Source organism: Bombina bombina, chromosome 7 (assembly GCF_027579735.1).
Source record: "Bombina bombina isolate aBomBom1 chromosome 7, aBomBom1.pri, whole genome shotgun sequence".
Taxonomy (NCBI): Eukaryota; Metazoa; Chordata; class Amphibia; order Anura; family Bombinatoridae; genus Bombina; species Bombina bombina.
Window position 1 is genome coordinate 317,582,748 of NC_069505.1, and position 24,586 is coordinate 317,607,333.

At 41.2% G+C, this 24,586-nt stretch overlaps 1 protein-coding gene across 1 annotated transcript in view; it reads right to left on the reverse strand.

Annotated features, from left to right (window-relative positions):
- ABHD6 (abhydrolase domain containing 6, acylglycerol lipase) overlaps positions 1-24,586 on the reverse strand; it is a 186,792-nt gene that overhangs the window by 74,046 nt on the left and 88,160 nt on the right. The window contains exons 4-5 of the mRNA XM_053689382.1: positions 6,756-6,869; positions 993-1,178 (exon numbers count right to left, since the gene is read on the reverse strand). Coding sequence (XP_053545357.1) covers positions 993-1,178; positions 6,756-6,869 — 300 coding nt within the window. The remainder of the gene's footprint in view (positions 1-992; positions 1,179-6,755; positions 6,870-24,586) is intronic.

Consider the following 24,586-nt stretch of genomic DNA (forward strand, 5'->3'; position numbering starts at 1 on the left):
TACTGAATATGTGAAAAAGTATGAAGGAATTGTTAAAAAATTACCAAATTTTCACCACAGTGTCTTAAAGCCTTAAAAGTATTGCACACCCTTAAAATAACGGAACCGGAGCCGTTTTTCAATTTAACCCCTATACAGTCCCAGATACAGTCTTTGCTAAGACCCAACCAAGCCTTGAGGGGAATACGATACCAAATGACGCCTTCTAAAAGCTTTTTCAGAGATTCTTAGATCCTCACACATGCATCTGCATGCCCTGCTCTCAAAAAACAACTGCGCATTAATGGCGCGAAAATGAGGCTCAGTCTATGACTAGAAAGGCCCCCTGACTGAAAAAGGTGTCCAATACAGTGCCTGCCGTTTTATAAACGTTCCCCAAGATTATAAATGTCAATTGTTAGCCTAAATTTGAATAATATGCACAAATAAAGCAATCGATTTTGCCCATAAAAATGTCTACCAGTTTTTTAGCCCATAATAAGCCCTTTATTCTGTTTGTTTTTGACTAAGAAAATGGCTTACCGGTCCCCATGAGGGGAAATGACAGCCTTCCAGCATTACACAGTCTTGTTAGAAATATGGCTAGTCATACCTTAAGCAGAAAAGTCTGCTAACTGTTTCCCCCAACTGAAGTTACTTCATCTCAACAGTCCTATGTGGAAACAGCAATCGATTTTAGTTACTGTCTGCTAAAATCATCTTCCTCTTACAAACAGAAATCTTCATCCTTTTCTGTTTCAGAGTAAATAGTACATACCAGCACTATTTTAAAATAACAAACACTTGATAGAAGAATAAAAACTACATTTAAACACCAAAAAACTCTTAACCATCTCCGTGGAGATGTTGCCTGTGCAACGGCAAAGAGAATGACTGGGGTGGGCGGAGCCTAGGAGGGATCATGTGACCAGCTTTGCTGGGACTCTTTGCCATTTCCTGTTGGGGAAGAGAATATCCCACAAGTAATGGATGACGCCGTGGACCGGACACACCAATGTTGGAGAAATACACAACGGATGAAGCAAATGTGAAACTCTGGAGTTACCTGCAGGACAAATGAGAGACAGACTGCAGATATCAGATGGGTATTGCGCAGCGTAAACCCCAGCAATGTGACCGCCCATGGATGTGCCCACCAGATGGAATGGCTTCTTGTTCAGATTGATGCTTTCAACAAACTGTAAACAAAATAAGACACTGTGTTTTACTGCTTGCTTCTGTCTCTTTATAATGCTGTACTGTGAATACAAATACTCTGTACTTATGCTAGAGAGAGATCCTGATTCTCTAAATTTAAAAGCAAGGAGAGAAATCTCACGCAAACCTTCACTCAGTTTTCTAAAAAATGGGTTGAACTTGGAAGTCCCAGAAAATGATGGACTGCATTTAAATGACATTAATGAAGCTCCCATCACAGATAACTTTTTTTTTAAGCAAATACAAATTAACCAATGGTATTTTCAGTGTACTTGCATTTGCTTTTAGTTTCATGTACATTTCTTTTTATCCCAGTGCAAGAAGAGTATTGCATATTTAGGGCTACATGTATGAAGCAGTGAGAGCTGCTCCGGAGCCCTAGCGAGTCTGCTTCCCGGAATGTAAGAAGCAGTGGTCATTAGACAGCTTCTTCCTACACCCTACGCCACCTCTGAGGTGGCGAGGGAAAATCACAGAGAGCTCGCTCTCGGTGATTGACAGCCCCTTCAGTCGCGTGATTGAAAGGGCGAGCATTACACACTGCGATAAATGTGTAATGATACATAAGGGCCAGCGGACGAACAGATCCGCTGCCCGTATGTATGTGAAGGTGGGCGGACAGCTTCGCAAGTTAAGAAGCTGTCCGCCCGCCTCTTAGTACATGGGGCCCTTGGAGTCAAACTTGGTGACATAACTTCAGACATGTCCAAGGACACACCTGATGGGCCCACTTACAAAGGCTGTGATACTCATTTTACAACAGAAAAATAAAGTACATTTTGACTTTTGTACTTTTTAGTACAATTCTAACTGCATTTTCTGAAATTGTGTTGTTCATTCAACACGATTTTTATCTTGCACATGCAGGCCTAGATTACCAGAGGAGGGCATATTGCTCTTACGAGAGCGCGATATTGCCACTCCACTCAGTAATACCAGTGCACGTAAATGTGCGCTGGTATTACAAGTGAGACGCAATGCAAATGCAACCTCATGTTCGCATTGCCTGGAAGCCTTGCGCTCATGAGAGCACACTTCCATAAGCTCCAATTGGAGCCTCGTTCTCATGCCGTCAGAGACACGGCAAACCACCTGGCTTAGAGCAGGGAACAATTCGCAGCGTAGGGCAACAAAAAAAAATATATATGTATATGAATATATACATACAGTATATAGTTGTGTGTTTATACTGTATGTGTATATACACATATTAACACATAACTATATATGTATATAAGAATATACATATATATATTTAAAGGGACAGTCTACACCAGAATTTGTATTGTTTAAAAAGATAGAAAATCCCTTTATTACCCATTCCCTAGTTTTGCACAACCAACACAGTTATATAAATATACTTTTTACCTCTGTGATTGCCTTGTATCTAAGCCTCTGCAAACTGCCCCCTTATTTCAGTTCTTTTGACAGACATCCATTTTAGCCAATCAGAGCTGGCTCACCTGAACTCCATGTGCGTGAGCACAGTGTTATCTATATGACACACATGAACTAAGACCCTCTAGTGGTAAAAAAAATGTCAAAATGCCCTGAGAGAAGAGGCAGCCTTCAAGGGCTTAGAAATTAGCATATGAACCTCCTAGGTTTAGCTTTCAATTAAGAATACCAAGAGAATCATGAAAGTTTATTTTGGACTAGACTGTCCCTTTAAAGTAAAAACACAGTCCCCCATTAAGCAGTTTCAGTGCTGTTTTGTTTCTAACCCCCCCCCCACACACACTTTAACCCTTTATAACTGCTTTGTGTAGTTTTTTTTATATATATATACAAATAAAGATGCTCATATTGTTGTTTGTTTGAACAGTACTGTCCTCTTTATTTGGGGGGCAATTTGGGTAAATTTTTTTCATTAACCAGAGGTCTGACCTCTGGTTAATTGTGCTTAGCGCAAAGTGAAACCGCAAGCTAGCGGGAGCATTAACCAGCCACTTGTAATGGCTGGTTATTTAACGTGCGTCCGTAAAGTATTTTTTTCCAGGATAGTTATTTTTACTGCATCATTTACATTTTTATTTTATAAAAAAAATGTATGCATACTATTAATACCATTTTTAATGCATACTAGTTAAGATTTTTACACTGTACTTTCAATATATTTTTTTTTAAATACATTTTTTTATTAAGGCTAAAGTATGTTCATCGCAATCAAGGTGACATTACAGACTTTGATTATACAACAATACAAGATCAATGATATGTAAAATTCAGAATGCTTAATGTCACATTGACTACTCTTAAAGGGAAAGTCTACTTGATTTTTCTATTGTTTAAAGGGACAGTCTACACCTTAGTTATCTTAAAGTTTTACCTTAGATTAAGTTGCAAATAGACTCCTGCACCCCTTTCTATATCATGCAGCAGGAATGGTAAAAAAACACTAAAATTGTTTTTGGCCACTTTGAAATGGCTGCCAAGCTTCCCCCAACCCATGACATCACAATCTGGGCTGCATATGGCGTCCAATCACAAAAGGCTCACTAGTTGAATTCAACAGGCTGTCAATGCTATTCAGCAGAATGCCTAGATAAGTAATATCACAGCGGCTAATGTTCATATGAAGCTGAAAATTATAAAAAAAAAGATGAATAGCGCTTATAAATCCCAGATCAAGCCATAAGCAAATTAAATATGTCCTCTGCACCATAATCCTATACACAATAGGTCAAGAAAGAAAACATATTTTAAGTTTACTCTATGGGCAATTAAACTGATTTTCAGGCAGACATAGGAAAACGTATATCTTTATGATCAGTAAAGACACGAGTGTGCCAGTCAACTATTAATATACAGGTCTCCAAGCAGCTTATCTACAAAACAACCTAGCACAAAATAGTTGGAGAAAGACTTGTGCCATAAAGGAAAACAAAATGACACTATTATTGGCCAGTGAGGCTACACAGAATAAGCAAAATGCCCCCTACTTTATATCATCTGAATATAAATTCTAGATATATTACAAACATTTTGCAAAAGGGTTACAGATCAACAGAAAAAGCGTTGAAAAAATAAACACACAGCTTGGCCTGGGTATCACACATCCACAGATTGTGTAAACAACTGTTGGTCACTTTTATGCATAAACCTTATTTGATATTGTATCACAATGACTAGTGGAATACCCACTATTTGTCCGAGACATCATGACTCCTGCTGGCTATAAAGCAGGTAGGAAACCTATACTCCAATAGCTCTGAAACGGCCCCAATAAGTCATATCACCATATCTTTGAATCCGCCATCTGGTACCACTGCCACCACAAAATCTTTATGAGCCATTGAAGCCTTAAATAATCTCCCCTCCTCATTCTCTGAAGCTCGAGAAGAAGGCAAGACTCCCCAGATTCCCTTCAAATTTGCCCATGAACTGGCCAGGTTCTCAAGGTATCCAACCTCAGTCACTAATGAAGCCATATATCTTAGACAGTAGGGGGGTCAGTAATCAGGATCAAAGGTGGGTATGTTAAATACTGCTTTACACTCAGGCTCTATGCTCAGTGTTTGTAGATCTCCCTCTATCTGCATCTCTGTAGTATCACAACTGTCAGTCCCTGACTCCATAGAAAGATCTGTAATGGTTTAGCAAAATTTTACAGAGTGCTCATCCAGAAGTCTTGACATTGTCTGTTCAACGGTACATCTGCAATATTACTCCTATACAATAAGTCTCTGAAGCTATTTTAGGTTTGCTTCAGGAGACACCTTAGCATAACCAATGTTGATGGAGGGTATAAATAGTACAGCAGATCTTGGCTGCTTTACCTGGACTTAACCGAGGGTGGCGTAAGTAGAGGTCACAAAGACTCGCTGCTGCTAAAGGCCCCACTGTTCCAGTATTCAGGGCTGGAAACCAACGTAAATCAAAATGCAGTGAGTCTCACAGATTTCAAATCCATGGTAAATTAAGTCAGATGGTGTCTCAAAAAGTCGTCACACCCTCAAAGTAATTTATCCATCTTGGCTGCCGCCTGTAAGCATCCCAGCTTCACTAGGCTTTTTAAACTACCTATTTAGCTGAGCGCTATACTGCAATGTATGTCTCTCCTTCGCAAACAGAAAGGTAGGGCACGTCCCATAGCAAGGTACATACGGTAGCTTCCAAGGTAAAATTTGCCTTTTGAGAATTCTGTGAAGGACCTCGTAATACTGACTTGATGTCTTTAGAGCTTCAGAGAATCTGACCATGCGTCAGTACAAACTCTGAATTTGTAGTAATATTTTTAGAGCTACCTACCTGTGCTTGCAGTAGCCAGCATCAGTTCCATGTTTGTTGTGTTGCAATGAAACGTCTGCTGGTTATGTTGAAGTTGTTTATATTTTGTTCTGTCCAAGGCAATTTCGGCACAGTTGAGAATTATACAGTTGGCTTGCGTATTTCTTCTTTGGATAAGCAAACTATACTTGGGCATAAGCTTTCAAGGCTGAAATTTCTCTTTATCAGAGCTGACAAATGGCATTTAGAAGCTTCTAAATAAAATCTATATGTCTGTATACATCTTTAGATTGATATAATAGTCCAAAAATGGTTTTACTATTCACTTACTTCTTTAGGGAATCTATAAATCTTAATAAAATTGCACTACAATATATTATGAAGCAAAGCCAATCTGAGAATTTAAAGGGACATTATACACTCATTTTTTCTTTGCATAAATGTTTTGGAGATGATCTATTTATATAGGCCATAAAGTTTTTTGTTTTTTTGAAAAATGTATAGTTTTGCTTATTTTTAAATAAAATTGCTCTGATTTTCAGAACCAAGCCCCAAAGTTTTATGAGAATACCGTCAGCTACCTTCTCCAGCTTCCTATTGTTTGTGTAAAGAGTCTTTTCATATGCAAAAGAAGGGAGAGGGGGGAGTGTCTTATTACCTACTTGCAGTGGGCTTTCCAGCTACCTTTTCAACAGAGCTAAACTGACAGCTTCTAAATAAGTTTTTAAACAGTCTTTATATCTGTGCATCTTATTCTTTATAGTAGTGTCTATTACATGCAGTTATATGAAAATGAGTGTATACTGTCCCTTTAACACACTGTAAAGGCTTATCGATATAAAGAGATATTGTTTTACAATGTTCAAAAAGCCATTGAGGCCACAGTTTGAACTAAGCTTTTTGATTCCTTTATCTTTTGCCCTTTGGTAACAGATGGAATTTAATCATTTTATACAGAACATGGCTGTAAACATTATAATCTCCAAAGGATTAGGAGGATGTAGTGACAACATTTAGAATCTATCTGGGGCCAGCGTTATCAGTTAGCAAAATCTAGTAAAAATGTAATTAAGTTAATGTGTTCTAGTTTAATACAATGACTTCATTGACATCATTGCACTGGGAATTTCTATTAATTGTTACAAAAGGGCAGTAACTCTCTGTTTTTTTGAGGGTGTTAGACTAAGAGCTATTCAACTTGCAATGATTATAGAAAGTGACCATGTTTTTTTAGGTCACTAAATAAACAAACAAAAATATATATATATATTTTTAAATCACAAATATTCTCCCAGACCCTGCAAATAGATACAAAGCTTACAAGTTACCTGGTGTATCCTTCTGACTTGCCCATTGACTGAGAAGTCATCTAGAGCAGAGCGTGTGGTCCCTTCATGGCCGGGCATGTCTACACACACCAGGTGAAAGTTCTTAGGAAGAAACTATAAAAAAAAAAAGAAGAAAGTTGTTAATAATGTATTATAAGAGTATGTCATTGTATACAATGCAACACAGCTATCTGTGGCAGCAAACAAAGATTTCTTACAGTAAAACTAAACACCATGTGTACAGGGACATGTATAAGTTTTCCAACATCTACATGCACACATGTGCCTATTTAGATATATGTGACATCATTGGCAGTTGTGAGTGACTGATACTTTTTGTTTGCTTCATACATTTAAAGGGACACTAAACGATGAAATTTTTTTAACTTAAACATTTCAATAGATATAACAGAATTTATGTTTACCTGATAAATTTCTTTCTCCAACGGTGTGTCCGGTCCACGGCGTCATCCTTACTTGTGGGATATTCTCTTCCCCAACAGGAAATGGCAAAGAGCCCAGCAAAGCTGGTCACATGATCCCTCCTAGGCTCCGCCTACCCCAGTCATTCGACCGACGTTAAGGAGGAATAATAGCATAGGAGAAACCATATGGTACCGTGGTGACTGTAGTTAAAGAAAATAAATTATCAGACCTGATTAAAAAACCAGGGCGGGCCGTGGACCGGACACACCGTTGGAGAAAGAAATTTATCAGGTAAACATAAATTCTGTTTTCTCCAACATAGGTGTGTCCGGTCCACGGCGTCATCCTTACTTGTGGGAACCAATACCAAAGCTTTAGGACACGGATGAAGGGAGGGAGCAAATCAGGTCACTTAAATGGAAGGCACCACGGCTTGCAAAACCTTTCTCCCAAAAATAGCCTCAGAAGAAGCAAAAGTATCAAACTTGTAAAATTTGGTAAAAGTGTGCAGTGAAGACCAAGTCGCTGCCCTACATATCTGATCAACAGAAGCCTCGTTCTTGAAGGCCCATGTGGAAGCCACAGCCCTAGTGGAATGAGCCGTGATTCTTTCGGGAGGCTGCCGTCCGGCAGTCTCGTAAGCCAATCTGATGATGCTTTTAATCCAAAAAGAGAGAGAGGTAGAAGTTGCTTTTTGACCTCTCCTTTTACCTGAATAAACAACAAACAGGGAAGATGTTTGTCTAAAATCCTTTGTAGCATCTAAATAGAATTTTAGAGCGCGAACAACATCCAAATTGTGCAACAAGCGTTCCTTCTTTGAAACTGGTTTCGGACACAGAGAAGGTACGATAATCTCCTGGTTAATGTTTTTGTTAGAAACAACTTTTGGAAGAAAACCAGGTTTAGTACGTAAAACCACCTTATCTGCATGGAACACCAGATAAGGAGGAGAACACTGCAGAGCAGATAATTCTGAAACTCTTCTAGCAGAAGAAATTGCAACTAAAAACAAAACTTTCCAAGATAATAACTTAATATCAACGGAATGTAAGGGTTCAAACGGAACCCCCTGAAGAACTGAAAGAACTAAATTGAGACTCCAAGGAGGAGTCAAAGGTTTGTAAACAGGCTTGATTCTAACCAGAGCCTGAACAAAGGCTTGAACATCTGGCACAGCTGCCAGTTTTTTGTGAAGTAACACCGACAAGGCAGAAATCTGTCCCTTCAGGGAACTTGCCGATAATCCTTTTTCCAATCCTTCTTGAAGGAAGGATAGAATCCTAGGAATCTTAACCTTGTCCCAAGGGAATCCTTTAGATTCACACCAACAGATATATTTTTTCCAAATTTTGTGGTAAATCTTTCTAGTTACAGGCTTTCTGGCCTGAACAAGAGTATCGATAACAGAATCTGAGAAACCTCGCTTCGATAAAATCAAGCGTTCAATCTCCAAGCAGTCAGCTGGAGTGAAACCAGATTCGGATGTTCGAACGGACCCTGAACAAGAAGGTCTCGTCTCAAAGGTAGCTTCCAAGGTGGAGCCGATGACATATTCACCAGATCTGCATACCAAGTCCTGCGTGGCCACGCAGGAGCTATCAAGATCACCGACGCCCTCTCCTGATTGATCCTGGCTACCAGCCTGGGGATGAGAGGAAACGGCGGGAACACATAAGCTAGTTTGAAGGTCCAAGGTGCTACTAGTGCATCCACTAGAGCCGCCTTGGGATCCCTGGATCTGGACCCGTAGCAAGGAACTTTGAAGTTCTGACGAGAGGCCATCAGATCCATGTCTGGAATGCCCCAAAGTTGAGTGACTTGGGCAAAGATTTCCGGATGGAGTTCCCACTCCCCCGGATGCAATGTCTGACGACTCAGAAAATCCGCTTCCCAATTTTCCACTCCCGGGATGTGGATAGCAGACAGGTGGCAGGAGTGAGACTCCGCCCATAGAATAATCTTGGTCACTTCTTCCATCGCTAGGGAACTCCTTGTTCCCCCCTGATGGTTGATGTACGCAACAGTCGTCATGTTGTCTGATTGAAACCGTATGAACTTGGTCCTCGCTAGCTGAGGCCAAGCCTTGAGAGCATTGAATATCGCTCTCAGTTCCAGAATATTTATCGGTAGAAGAAATTCTTCCCGAGACCAAAGACCCTGAGCTTTCAGGGATCCCCAGACCGCGCCCCAGCCCATCAGACTGGCGTCGGTCGTGACAATGACCCACTCTGGTCTGTGGAATGTCATCCCTCGTGACAGGTTGTCCAGGGACAGCCACCAACGGAGTGAGTCTCTGGTCCTCTGATTTACTTGTATCTTTGGAGACAAGTCTGTATAGTCCCCATTCCACTGACTGAGCATGCACAGTTGTAATGGTCTTAGATGAATGCGCGCAAAAGGAACTATGTCCATTGCCGCTACCATCAACCCGATCACTTCCATGCACTGAGCTACGGAAGGAAGAGGAACGGAATGAAGTATTCGACAAGAGTCCAGAAGCTTTGTCTTTCTGGCCTCTGTTAGAAAAATCCTCATTTCTGAGGAGTCTATAATTGTTCCCAAGAAGGGAACCCTTGTTGACGGGGATAGAGAACTCTTTTCCACGTTCACTTTCCAGCCGTGCGATCTGAGAAAGGCCAGGACGATGTCCGTGTGAGCCTTTGCTCGAGGGAGGGACGACGCTTGAATCAGAATGTCGTCCAGGTAAGGTACTACTGCAATGCCCCTTGGTCTTAGCACAGCTAGAAGGGACCCTAGTACCTTTGTGAAAATCCTTGGAGCAGTGGCTAATCCGAAAGGAAGCGCCACGAACTGGTAATGTTTGTCCAGGAATGCAAACCTTAGGAACCGATGATGTTCCTTGTGGATAGGAATATGTAGATACGCATCCTTTAAATCCACCGTGGTCATGAATTGACCTTCCTGGATGGAAGGAAGGATAGTTCGAATGGTTTCCATCTTGAAAGATGGGACCTTGAGAAATTTGTTTAAGATCTTGAGATCTAGGATTGGTCTGAATGTTCCCTCTTTTTTGGGAACTATGAACAGATTGGAGTAGAACCCCATCCCTTGTTCTCTCAATGGAACAGGATGAATCACTCCCATTTTTAACAGGTCTTCTACACAATGTAAGAACGCCTGTCTTTTTATGTGGTCTGAAGACAACTGAGACCTGTGGAACCTTCCCCTTGGGGGAAGTCCCTTGAATTCCAGAAGATAACCCTGGGAGACTATTTCTAGCGCCCAAGGATCCAGAACATCTCTTGCCCAAGCCTGAGCGAAGAGAGAGAGTCTGCCCCCCACCAGATCCGGTCCCGGATCGGGGGCCGATATTTCATGCTGTCTTGGTAGCAGTGGCAGGTTTCTTTGCCTGCTTTCCCTTGTTCCAGCCTTGCATTGGTCTCCAAGCTGGCTTGGCCTGAGAAGTATTACCCTCTTGCTTAGAGGACGTAGCACCTTGGGCTGGTCCGTTTTTACGAAAGGGACGAAAATTAGGTCTATTTTTTGCCTTGAAAGGCCGATCCTGAGGAAGGGCATGGCCCTTACCCCCAGTGATATCAGAGATAATCTCTTTCAAGTCAGGACCAAACAGCGTTTTCCCCTTGAAAGGAATGTTTAGTAGCTTGTTCTTGGAAGACGCATCAGCCGACCAAGATTTCAACCAAAGCGCTCTGCGCGCCACAATAGCAAACCCAGAATTCTTAGCCGCTAACTTAGCCAATTGCAAAGAGGCGTCTAGAGTGAAAGAATTAGCCAATTTGAGAGCATTGACTCTGTCCATAATCTCCTCATAAGGAGGAGAGTCACTATCGAGCACCTTAATCAGTTCATCAAACCAGAAATATGCGGCTGTAGTGACAGGGACAATGCATGAAATGGGTTGTAGAAGGTAACCCTGCTGAACAAACATCTTTTTAAGCAAACCTTCTAATTTTTTATCCATAGGATCTTTGAAAGCACAACTATCCTCTATGGGAATAGTGGTGCGTTTGTTTAAAGTAGAAACCGCTCCCTCGACCTTGGGGACTGACTGCCATAAGTCCTTTCTGGGGTCGACCATAGGAAACAATTTTTTAAATATGGGGGGAGGGACGAAAGGAATACCGGGCCTTTCCCATTCTTTATTAACAATGTCCGCCACCCGCTTGGGTATAGGAAAAGCTTCTGGGAGCCCCGGCACCTCTAGGAACTTGTCCATTTTACATAGTTTCTCTGGGATGACCAAATTTTCACAATCATCCAGAGTGGATAATACCTCCTTAAGCAAAATGCGGAGATGTTCCAATTTAAATTTAAAAGTAATCACATCAGATTCAGCCTGCTGAGAAATGTTCCCTAAATCAGTAATTTCTCCCTCAGACAAAACCTCCCTGGCTCCCTCAGATTGGGTTAGGGGCCCTTCAGAGATATTAATATCAGCGTCGTCATGCTCTTCGGTAACTAAAACAGAGCATCCACGCTTACGCTGACAAGGGTTCATTTTGGCTAAAATGTTTTTGACAGAATTATCCATTACAGCCGTTAATTGTTGCATAGTAAGGAGTATTGGCGCGCTAGATGTACTAGGGGCCTCCTGAGTGGGCAAGACTCGTGTAGACGAAGGAGGGAATGATGCAGTACCATGCTTACTCCCCTCACTTGAGGAATCATCTTGGGCATCATTGTCATTATCACATAAATCACATTTATTTAAATGAATAGGAATTCTGGCTTCCCCACATTCAGAACACAGTCTATCTGGTAGTTCAGACATGTTAAACAGGCATAAACTTGATAATAAAGTACAAAAAACGTTTTGAAATAAAACCGTTACTGTCACTTTAAATTTTAAACTGAACACACTTTATTACTGCAATTGCGAAAAAACATGAAGGAATTGTTCAAAATTCACCAAATTTTCACCACAGTGTCTTAAAGCCTTGAAAATATTGCACACCAATTTTGGAAGCTTTAACCCTTAAAATAACGGAACCGGAGCCGTTTTAAGCTTTAACCCCTTTACAGTCCCTGGTATCTGCTTTGCTGAGACCCAACCAAACCCAAGGGGAATACGATACCAAATGATGCCTTCAGAAGTCTTTTATAAGTATCAGAGCTCCTCTCACATGCGACTGCATGCCATGCCTCTCAAAAACAAGTGCGCAACACCGGCGCGAAAATGAGACTCTGCCTATGCTTTGGGAAAGCCCCTAAAGAATAAGGTGTCTAAAACAGTGCCTGCCGATATTATTATATCAAAATACCCAGAATAAATGATTCCTCAAGGCTAAATAAGTGTTAATATCAATCGATTTAGCCCAAAAAATGTCTACAGTCTAAATAAGCCCTTGTGAAGCCCTTATTTACAATCATAATAAACATGGCTTACCGGATCCCATAGGGAAAATGACAGCTTCCAGCATTACATCGTCTTGTTAGAATGTGTCATACCTCAAGCAGCAAAGGACTGCAAACTGTTCCCCCAACTGAAGTTAATGCTCTCAACAGTCCTGTGTGGAACAGCCATGGATTTTAGTTACGGTTGCTAAAATCATTTTCCTCATACAAACAGAATTCTTCATCTCTTTTCTGTTTCTGAGTAAATAGTACGTACCAGCACTATTTGAAAATAACAAACTCTTGATTGAATAATGAAAAACTACAGTTAAACACTAAAAAACTCTAAGCCATCTCCGTGGAGATGTTGCCTGTACAACGGCAAAGAGAATGACTGGGGTAGGCGGAGCCTAGGAGGGATCATGTGACCAGCTTTGCTGGGCTCTTTGCCATTTCCTGTTGGGGAAGAGAATATCCCACAAGTAAGGATGACGCCGTGGACCGGACACACCTATGTTGGAGAAATTTTAATCATATTTGTAATTAGTTTTGCGTGTCATATTTTTACCGTACATTAGTTATGCAGCTCCAAAATGTTATTGATTTCCAAACCCACCAATTTAATCTTATTTTTCTTTCCCGAATCGTTTACGATAACCTGAGTTATCAAGATGTCCGACTTTGTGAGTAATGCGCATGCGCAATCATCTATGTCACCTTCCATTTACACCGCAGACCGTCTGAATCGATATTTCCAAACAGATGTTACCCAGGAATAGACAATGTAAGATCGTTACGCTGCGCTGCGAGAATAACCCTTACTTTAACGAGCATTTAAATACATAAATATTTCATTAGGAGAATAATGATGAATGAATCCTCTAATATTTTAAAATGCATTTCTTAAGGATCTAAGTAGTTTATTTAATTACTCAAGGATTTAGTTACTATTAGTGTTGGATGCTATATGTGTGGTATCAGCGGCACCACTGACATCTGAACTTGCAAAGCAAATAAGAAAAGAAGAGGTTGTGGAGATTACAACCTCTGATAAGTATTGCAGTAGGCTATTTCTTGCTTGTGTAAGTACCGACTGAAAATGGAATCTGTTGATTACCGTGCTGCTAATGGGACTATACATCTCCCCTTGTAAAATGATAGCTAAATCAGACTAAGTACTCAGGAGGATCCCCCGATTATTCTCTATATATATTTTGCCCTGCTAATAAGCATATATCTTGTGAACAGTTGGATACTACAACAACAGCCGTTATGATAAATTAAAAGCTAAAAATGTGCTCCCAGCAATAACTTGATATAAAGCAGTACTGTGCGTGTAGTGTGCTGATCTAAATTGCCTAAGCAGTAGTACAGAGTAGATTACAGAGTAAAGATCTAAGAGACACTAAAAACATGTCAGGGAAGTTAGCTGTGTTAGGGTACTGGTGAGAAGCCCTGGAACTTCTGTGTTTTCAGATAGCCTTAGGTTGCCTCAATTGCAAATGTTGATGTTGTCACGTACAACTATTTATATTATGTTTATGTACTAGGGGTAGTACTTATTTATACTTGGGGGTATCTCCAATTTCATTCAACCTTAATTTAATTCCTTGATTTACAGACCGTTAATATCAGGCTTCAATTCTCTGTGACATGTATACACACTCATTTACTGCTCAGTTACAGTAGATCACATTTCTTAATTGAAGAATTTATGTAACTTATTTGTAATGTTGCTTGGATGTGTAACAACTATATCATTTAAATGTTACTGTTTTTGACGATAATGTCATTCCAAATATAGAATAGAACATCACTGAGCCAGCTGTTCGGTACTAATGACTGAGTGAAGAGTTATAATAACAGCAATGCTTATTGTGAAAATGTTTTTAGTGTCTCTTAGATCTTTACTCTGTAATCTACTCTGTACTACTGCTTAGGCAATTTAGATCAGCACACTACACGCACAGTACTGCTTTATATCAAGTTATTGCTGGGAGCACTTTTTTAGCTTTTAATTTATCGTAACGGCTGTTGTTGTAGTATCCAACTGTTCACAAGATATATGCTTATTAGCAGGGCAAAATATATATAGAGAATAATCGGGGGATCCTCCTGAGTACTTAGTCTGATTTAGCTATCATTTTACAAGGGGAGATGTATAGTCCCATTAGCAGCACGGTAATCAACTGATTCCATTTTCAGTCAGTACTTACACAAGCAAGAAATAGCCTACCGCAATACTTACCAGAGGTTGTAATCTCCACAACCTCTTCTTTTCTTATTTGCTTTGCAAGTTCAGACGTCAGTGGTGCCGCTGATAACGATACCACACATATAGCATCCAACACTATAGTGCTATGGGTTATAGACAGCAGTATATTATAGCGAAACCTAGACACCTGTAGGCAACTACCTCCTTTTTTATCCAGTTACTGTAGAACAGCCAATATTTGTATTTATTAAAGGGTTGTTGTGAGCATTTTATCACTGTTTCCCAAACCAATTTATTTGTGAATTCAAAAAGCACCTAGCTTTTATATTGTCTACATGTTCAGTATATAATACCCCCAGTGACAACAGGAGGTTTATAGCGAGCGTGGGTATATACAAAATCTTTTTCCCCCTGAATATTGAGCATAAAATTACAAATCCTGCTGTTCTTTATAATTATTTATAATTCAAGACAATTATGTTCCTCTCATAGTTTGTTTAGGATTAGCTTGTAATCAAGCCGTACACAGTATGAATAGGAGTACCTATTCAATCGATCTAATTTTGAAAAGCGCATGCGTGTCGCAAGTAACTTGTTATGGGTAAGTCTGGCATCTAAGTGGTAATATGCGCATGCGCTAATGGACATATAGTATTGCGCATGCGCTGGGTGACGAATACAAGCAATAATGAGATGCAAGAAATCGCGCTGTGATTGGATAATAGTTTTTGCATTGACGTCAGCAGAAACGGGGTTTGGCTTTGATGGCGTTTTTTTTAAATGTAATATATTATTTTATTCATCTTCTAACACTCATTTTCCATTCTAAGTGGGTAAGTTTGGCTAATGAGGGTTTATAGATACGATTTTGATTAAATTTAGACAACGAAAAAGTAAAAGTTTTGGAATCCTTTAAAGGGATACTGAACCCAAATTTTTTCTTTCGTGATTCAGATAGAGCATGCAAATTTAAGCAACTTTCTAATTTACTCCTATTATCAATTTTCTTCGTTCTCGTGCTTTCTTTATTTGAAAAAGAAGGCATCTAAGCTATTTTTTGGTTCAGCCATGGACAGCACTTGTTTATTGGTGGGTGAATTTATCCACCAATCAGCAAAAACAACACAGTGTGTTCACCAAAAATGGGCCGGCATCTAAACTTACATTCTTGCATTTCAAATAAAGATACCAAGAGAATGAAGAGGATTTGATAATAGGAGTAAATTAGAAAGTTGCTTAAAATTGCATGCTCTATCTGAATCACAAAAGAAAAAAATTGGGTTCAGTGTCCCTTTAAGTTATAAGTGCACTAAAGAGAAGCTAGTTATTACTAACCAACATTTGTTCTACTCTCAGGCACAGTATTTATTCTGCATGGAAGTGTTTCTTTAACTAATGTGTGTGTGCGCGTGCGTGTATGCATGTGTGCGTGCATGCGTGTTACCGCCCTGTAATGCATTTGTCTTCGCTATAGAGTGTTCAATATTTTCACAGCTCATACACACAAAAAAACAATGCGAAGTACACACAATATGAACAAAATCTTCAATAATATTCTATGCACTCTAATCAGTAAACTTCAAGAAATACACTTTACCAAATAAGATATATAGGACTAGATTACAAGAGGAGCGCTAAATTATTAAGCTCCCGCAAAAAGGGCGAATTTGCACTTGCGGGAGCGCAATAATTAACCAGCTATTACAAATAGCTCTCTGAAAATTAGCCAGGGATTAGATCTCTGATTAATTTTCTAAAAGTAACCCAAATGCCCTCAAAATAGAGGCCATTATAGTTTTTTATTAAAAAAAATAATCTAGCATTTTTTTTAAATAAAAAAAAAAATGCACTAGACAGTTTTGGGGCTTTAAAGTTGGTGGGGTGGTAGAAAAAAAATGGCACCGAAAAGTGCCTTTACATTGCGGTCTATATGAACTGTGTGTTCCCATAGACCGCAATCTAAATATTTATGTATATGACTATATACATATTTCATCTCTCGTGTAAGGTGTATCCAGTGCACGGGTTCATCCATTACTTGTGGGATATTCTCCTTCCCAACAGGAAGTTGCAAGAGGACACCCACAGCAGAGCTGTCTATATAGCTCCTCCCCTAACTGCCACCCCCAGTCATTCTCTTGCAACTCTCGACAAGATAGGAAGTATAAGAGATATGTGGTGACTTAGTGTAGTTTTTACCTTCAATCAAGAGTTTGTTATTTTTAAACAGTACCGGTGTCGTACTGTTTTAATCCCAGGCAGAAATTAGAAGAAGAATCTGCCTGGAGGTTGATGATCTTAGCGGTTTGTAACTAAGGTCCATTGCTGTTCTCACGCATAACTGAAGAGTATGGGAATGACTTCAGTTGGGGGAACGGTCTGCAGATTACCTGCTTATAGGTATGTTCAGTATATTTATTTCTAGAGAGATGATAAGATCTAGAAAATGCTGACAGAGCCTTGTATAATTGAGGTAAGCCTGATGCAGTGATTTAACAACGACTGGGATCATGCTTACAAAAAAGGGTAATATTCATGTTAATACTCATATTTCTTAGTGACAAAACGTTTACATGTTATATAGAAAGAACGTTTTTTCTCTGAGGGGGATAAATCGTTTTTTGGGGCCTAGTTTTCACATGGCTAGTCAGATACTCCTAGGAGTATTTTCTTAAGGCCCTCTGACATCGAGTGCATGGTGGGAGGGGCCTATTTTCACGCTCTAGATGCGCAGTTCATATTCAGACTGAGACATCCAGCTTCCCTAAAGGAGTCCTCTGGCATCTGAGGACCACTATAGAGGGCTTATTTCTTTCCTAAATCGTATTTGAGGGCAGGTAGGAGCCACAGCAGAGCTGTGGCAAGGTGTTTAACTGTTTATTAACGTTTTTCAAATCCGGTTTGGGGCCTAAAGGGTTGATCATCCATTTGCAAGTGGGTGCAATGCTGCTTTAGTCCCTTATACACACTGTAAAAATTTTGAAGAGTTTACTACTTTTTAACACTGTTTTGCAGTTTATGTGATAGTTTTTTTCTCTTAAAGGCACAGTACCATTTTTGTTTAATTACTGTTTCAAATTTATTAAAGTATTTTCCAAGCTTGCTGGTCTCATTACTAGTCTGTTAAACATGTCTGACATAGAGGAAACTCCTTGTTCAATATGTTTAGAAGCCATTGTGGAACCCCCTCTTAGAATGTGTACCAAATGTACTGAAATTTCTATAAATTATAAAGACCATATTATGGCATTTAAAGATTTATCACCAGAGGTTTCTCAGACTGACAAAAGGGAGGTTATGCCATCTAGCTCTCCCCACGTGTCAGAACCTATAACTCCCGCTCAAGTGACGCCAAGTACATCTAGTGCGTCCAATGCGTTTACCTTACAAGACATGGCGGCAGTTATGACTAATACCCTCACAGAGGTATTGTCCAAACTGCCAGGGTTACAAGGAAAGCGAGACAGCTCTGGGGCTAGAACAAATACAGAGCTTTCTGACGCTTTAGTAGCTATGTCCGATATACCCTCACAATGCTCCGAAGCCGTGGCAAGGGAGTTGCTATCTGAGGGTGAGATTTCAGATTCAGGGAAGACGTTACTTCAGTCCGATTCTGAAATGACAGCCTTTAAATTTAAGCTTGAACACCTCCGCTTTTGCTCAGGGAGGTTTTAGCGACTCTGGATGACTGTGACCCCATTGAAGTTCCAGAGAAATTGTGTAAAATGGACAAATACTTTGCAGTGCCTGTTTACACTGATGTTTTTCCAGTCCCTAAGAGGTTTTCGGAAATTATTACTAAGGAATGGGATAGACCAGGTGTTCCGTTCTCTCCCCCTACTGCTTTTAAAAAGATGTTTCCCATAGATGTCGCTATACGGGACTCATGGCAGACAGTCCCTAAAGTGGAGGGTGCTGTTTCTACCCTAGCTAATCGTACAACTATCCCCGTCGAGGACAGTTGTAATTTCTTAGATCCTATGGATAAAAAATTGGAGGTTCTCCTTAAGAAAATTTTTATCCATCAAGGTTTTATTCTCCAGCCTCTTGCATGCATTGCCCCAGTTACTGCTGCAGCGGCTTTTTGGTTTGAGTCTCTTGAGGAGGCTCTACAGGTGGAGACCCCGTTAGATGATATTTTAGACAGGATTAAAGCTCTCAAGTTAGCTAATTCCTTTATTTCTGACGCTGTTATTCATTTAACCAAACTAACGGCTAAGAATTCAGGTTTTGCCATTCTGGCGCGCAGAGCACTATGGCTTAAGTCCTGGTCAGCAGACGTTACTTCAAAGTCTAAGCTTCTTAACATCCCCTTCAAAGGACAGACCCTATTCGGGCAGGGCCTGAAGGAGATCATTTCTGATATTACTGGAGGAAAAGGTCACGCCCTTCCTCAGGATAGGTCCAATAAATTAAGGACCAAACAGAATAATTTTCGTTCATTTCGAAACTTCAAGAGTTGAGCAGCTTCAGCTTCCTCTAATGCAAAACAAGAGGGAAATGTTGCCCAGTCCAAACCAGTCTGGAGACCGAACCAGGCTTGGAACAAGGGGAAGCAGGCTAAAAAACCTGCTGCCACCTCTAAGACAGCATGAAGGAGTAGCCCCCGATCCGGGACCGGATCTAGTAGGGGGCAGACTTTCTCTCTTCGTCCAGGCTTGGGCAAGAGACGTCCAGGATCCCTGGGCATTAGAGATTGTTTCCCAAGGATACCTTCTGGACTTCAAAGCTTCATCTCCAAAGGGGAGATTTCATCTCTCACAATTATCTGTAAACCAGATAAAGAGAGAGGCATTCTTACGTTGTGTTCAAGACCTACTGGTTATGGGAGTGATCCACCCAGTTCCAAGGGAGGAACAGGGGCAGGGCTTCTATTCAAATCTATTTATAGTTCCCAAAAAAAGAGGGAACTTTCAGACCAATCTTGGATCTCAAGATCCTAAACAAATTTCTCAGGGTCCGATCCTTCAAGATGGAGACTATCCGAACCATCCTCCCTATGATCCAGGAGGGTCAATATATGACTACCGTGGACTTAAAGGATGCTTATCTCCACATTCCGATTCAGAGAGATCATCATCAGTTCCTCAGGTTCGCCTTCTTAGACAGGCATTACCAGTTTGTGGCTCTTCCCTTCGGGTTAGCAACGGCACCAAGAATCTTTACGAAGGTTCTAGGGTCCCTACTGGCGGTAGGCCACGGGGCATAGCGGTGGCTCCTTACCTAGACGACATTCTGATACAGGCGTCGACTTTTCAAATCGCCAAGTCCCATACGGACATTGTTCTGGTCTTTCTGAGGTCTCACGGGTGGAAGGTGAACGAAGAAAAGACTTCTCTCTCCCCTCTCACAAGAGTTTCCTTCCTAGGAACACTGATAGATTCAGTAGAAATTAAAAATTTTCTGACAGAGGTCAGGTTATCAAAGCTTCTAACTTCCTGCCGTGCTCTTCATTCCACTTCTCGGCCGTCAGTGGCTCAGTGTATGGAAGTAATCGGCCTAATGGTAGCGGCAATGGACATAGTTCCGTTTGCCCGCCTACATCTCAGACCACTGCAACTTTGCATGCTCAATCAGTGGAATGGGGACTACACAGATTTGTCCCCTCTGCTAAATCTGGATCAAGAGACCAGGGATTCTCTTCTCTGGTGGTTATCTCGGGTCCATCTGTCCAGGGGAATGAGTTTCCGCAGGCCAGAGTGGACTATAGTGACGACAGATGCCAGCCTTCTGGGCTGGAGTGCAGTCTGGAACTCCCTGAAGGCTCAGGGTTCGTGAACTCAGGAGGAAGCCCTCCTTCCGTTAAACATTCTGGAACTGAGAGCGATATTCAATGCAAACCAGAACTGGATCTGATGGCGTCTCGTCAGAATGCCAAGCTTCCTTGTTACGGGTCCAGGTCAAGGGATCCCCAGGCAGCGCTGATAGATGCTCTTGCAGTGCCCTGGTCCTTCAGCCTGGCTTATGTGTTCCCACCATTTCCTCTCCTCCCTCGTCTGATTGCCAAGATCAAGCAGGAGAGAGCTTCTGTGATTTTGATAGCACCTGCGTGGCCACGCAGGACTTGGTATGCAGATCTGGTGGACATGTCATCCTTTCCACCATGGACTCTGCCGCTGAGGCAGGACCTTCTACTCCAAGGTCCATTCAAACATCCAAATCTAATTTTTCTGTGGCTGACTGCTTGGAGATTGAACGCTTGATTTTATCAAAACGTGGTTCTCTGAGTCGGTTCATTGATACCTTGATTCAGGCTCGAAAGCCTGTCACCAGGAAAATCTATAATAAGATATGGTGTAAATATCTTCATTGGTGTGAATCCAAGGGTTACTCATGGAGTAAGGTCAGGATTCCTAGGATATTATCCTTTCTCCAAGAAGGATTGGAGAAGGGATTGTCAGCTAGTTCCTTAAAGGGAAATATTTCTGCTCTGTCTATTCTTCTGCACAAGCGTCTGTCAGATGTTCCAGACGTTCAGGCGTTTTGTCAGGCTTTAGTTAGAATCAAGCCTGTGTTTAAACCTGTTGCTCCGCCATGGAGATTAAATTTAGTTCTTAAAGTTCTTCAAGGGGTTCCGTTTGAACCTCTGCATTCCATAGATATCAAGCTTTTATCTTGGAAAGTTCTGTTTTTGGTAGCTATCTCTTCGGCTCAACGAGTTTCAGAGTTATCTGCCTTACAGTGTGATTCCCCTTATCTGATCTTCCATGCAGAAAAGGTAGTTTTGCATACCAAACCTGGGTTTCTTCATAAGGTGGTATCTAATAAGAATATCAATCAGGAGATTGTTGTTCCGTCACTGTGTCCTAATCCTTCTTCAAAGAAGGAACATCTATTACACAATCTTGACGTGGTTCGTGCTTTAAAGTTTTATTTACAAGCTACTAAGGATTTTCGTCAAACATCTGCATTGCTTGTTGTCTACTCTGGACAGAGGAGAGGCCAAAAGGCTTTGGCATCTTCTCTTTCTTTTTGGCTGAGAAGCATAATCCGTTTAGCTTATGAGACTGCTGGCCAGCAGCCTCCTGAAAGAATTACAGCTCATTCCACTAGAGCGGTAGCTTCCACATGGGCTTTAAAAATGAGGCCTCTGTTGAACAGATTTGTAAGGCGGCGACTTTGTCTTTGCTTCATACTTTTTCTAAATTCTACAAATTTGATACTTTTGCTTCCTCGGAGGCTATTTTTTGGAGAAAGGTCTTGCAGGCAGTGGTGCCTTCCGTTTAAGTTCCTGCCTTGTCCCTCCCTTCATCCGTGTCCTAAAGCTTTGGTATTGGTATCCCACAAGTAATGGATGAACCCGTGGACTGGATACACCTTACAAGAGAAAACAAAATTTATGCTTACCTGATAAATTTCTTTCTCTTGTGGTGTATCCAGTCCACGACCCGCCCTGTCACTTTAAGGCAGGTGTTTTTTATTTTTAAACTACAGTCACCACTGCACCCTATAGTTTCTCCTTTTTTCTTGCTTGTCTTCGGTCGAATGACTGGGGGTGGCAGTTAGGGGAGGAGCTATATAGACAGCTCTGCTGTGGGATTCCTCTTGCAACTTCCTGTTGGGAAGGAGAATATTCCACAAGTAATGGATGAACCCGTGGACTGGATACACCACAAGAGTGTTAGATTTGTGTATATAACAACACCACAAGAGTGTTACATTTTTGTGTTAGAATGTGTATATAAAAATATTAACACATAAATATATATGTATATATTGATATACATATATATTTAAAAATGCTGGGGGGGCGGAGCTGGCCGCAGCTAAGATGGCTGCGTAATACCGAAGCTCTGAAAACCAGCTCCAAATATCATGCCTAGATAAGTTTACATAACCTCTGCAGACTAGAACAATTTAGAGCCGGAGTATGCCATAAAGTGGAGGCATCAGATCATACAAAGTGAAGAGGTCTAATACCAGCTGCACAGGAGAAATCGGCAGATAGAGATTAACCGCGTGGTGAGCGACACACGCAGCAGCTTCATCCCCTTCTGAGAACGGTGAGAAAATAGGACAGAACAAAGTGCGATGACATGGCGCTGGCACGCAAGCACAATGATACCCGTCTCCCGATCAGACAATGACCTAAAGACTCTGAAAGGCTTTGACGGCTAGCGCACATAAACCGATCTGACCTGGCAACTCACACTACAATAACGGTGGGTATAATTGACCAAGTTGATAACGTAAGAGGCCTACAGTCGATAGATACCTGCTCACCCTGATAACCTAGGCTCTCTAGGTACATAACAGCAAGAGGACACTTATCACTTGAGCCAGGGTCTGACTAATACAGATAGGCTTGTACAGGATATGCTGCGCACATCAGAGAGGCCTGGAATTAAAGGCCACAACCCTGCATAATACCGCCAGCACTGTGGCAAAGCAGAGACACATAAGATCAGGGAAGACGAACGCTCCTCAGAGCCACGCTTTAATTCTGACTAAAAATAACACATGGAACCTCGTCTTCCATAGATTGACAACGAACATTTTAAGGTTATTGATCCACATTGCATTATCTGAAAAGACCCTGCTTATACAATTAAATAGAGCAGAGAACCAGGCCTACTACACACAATGAACACCAAAAGGCTGCCGAAGTCCATTAAACCACCCAAGACAACGGGACATAAAGACAACCTGGTAGAACAGTTCTTTTCCCCTACAAGTCCTAAATCTAGAATGAGAGAAGAGGCAGATGTACCGCAAAAAATTAAAGACCCTGCACAAGCGAAAAACATGAGTCATACAGAGGAGAGTACATCTGTCCCAAACGCACTTCTCTCTAAGCTAGCCTCAAAGCAGGATATTGCAGACATCATTCGCTCCTGCATACGTGAAGAAATAGCGGAGATTAAACAAGATTTACATGCAATGGGAAACAGAGTAGAGGCACTAGAAGAGTTTACAGACAACCTGCAGGAAGAGGTTAATACAGTTCAGGACGCCACTAATCACCACACAGCTATGTTCGAGGAATTATATGACAAAATAGAGGATCTTGAGAACCGGAGCCGTAGGAAGAATCTCAGAATAAGAGGTATACCCGAATCTGTGCTCCCAAAAGATCTCCCATTGTACTTGCCCGCTCTTTTTGCCCACTTGAGAAACACTACCCCAACCACTGACATCCCTTGGGTTAGGGCGCATAGGGCACTCCGCCCAAAACCACCTGATACAGCACCCCCAAGGGATTTAATTATAAAATTCAAGGAATTCAGAGAAAAAGAAGAAATTTTAAATCTCTCCCGAAGGAACCAGCCAGTGAAGTTCAGAGGAGTGGTACTCCAATTCTTTCAGGATCTATCGCAGCGGACACTGCAGAGAAGGAGAGAGCTAGCACCTTTAACATCCCTGCTCCGCCAGAAGAAAATTCTTTATAGATGGGGGTTTACCTTCCACCTCTACGTCCTACATGGGAATAGAAAATTGTCATGCAAAAGCATGGCGGACACTGAAGAACTCTGCTCAGCATTGGACAATGAACCACCAAGAGGTTTTGATACTGAGGACTCTCAAGAACCACCAAAAAAGAAACCAACAAGAGTGGCACCTAAACAATGGCACAAAGTAGCTCCCAAATCGAGATGTCTGACGCCTTACAGAGATTCTCATTCCTCCCCAAAAGACACTGAGTAAGCAAAGAGACTGGTTAATGGACTCTCAGACCCCTAAAACTTGAGATTTGTCTAACCCGAGCGGTCTGAGGAGTGCTGACCGAGAAGTGGTAATGTATGGTCACTACCTGTTGCATATTATGGATTAACCATAAGGAAAGACTTTTGCATAGTATGTGTAGTGTTCATGATATATACTGTGCAACACGAATCATATATTATAGGTTAACCAGGATAGATAAGGTGCT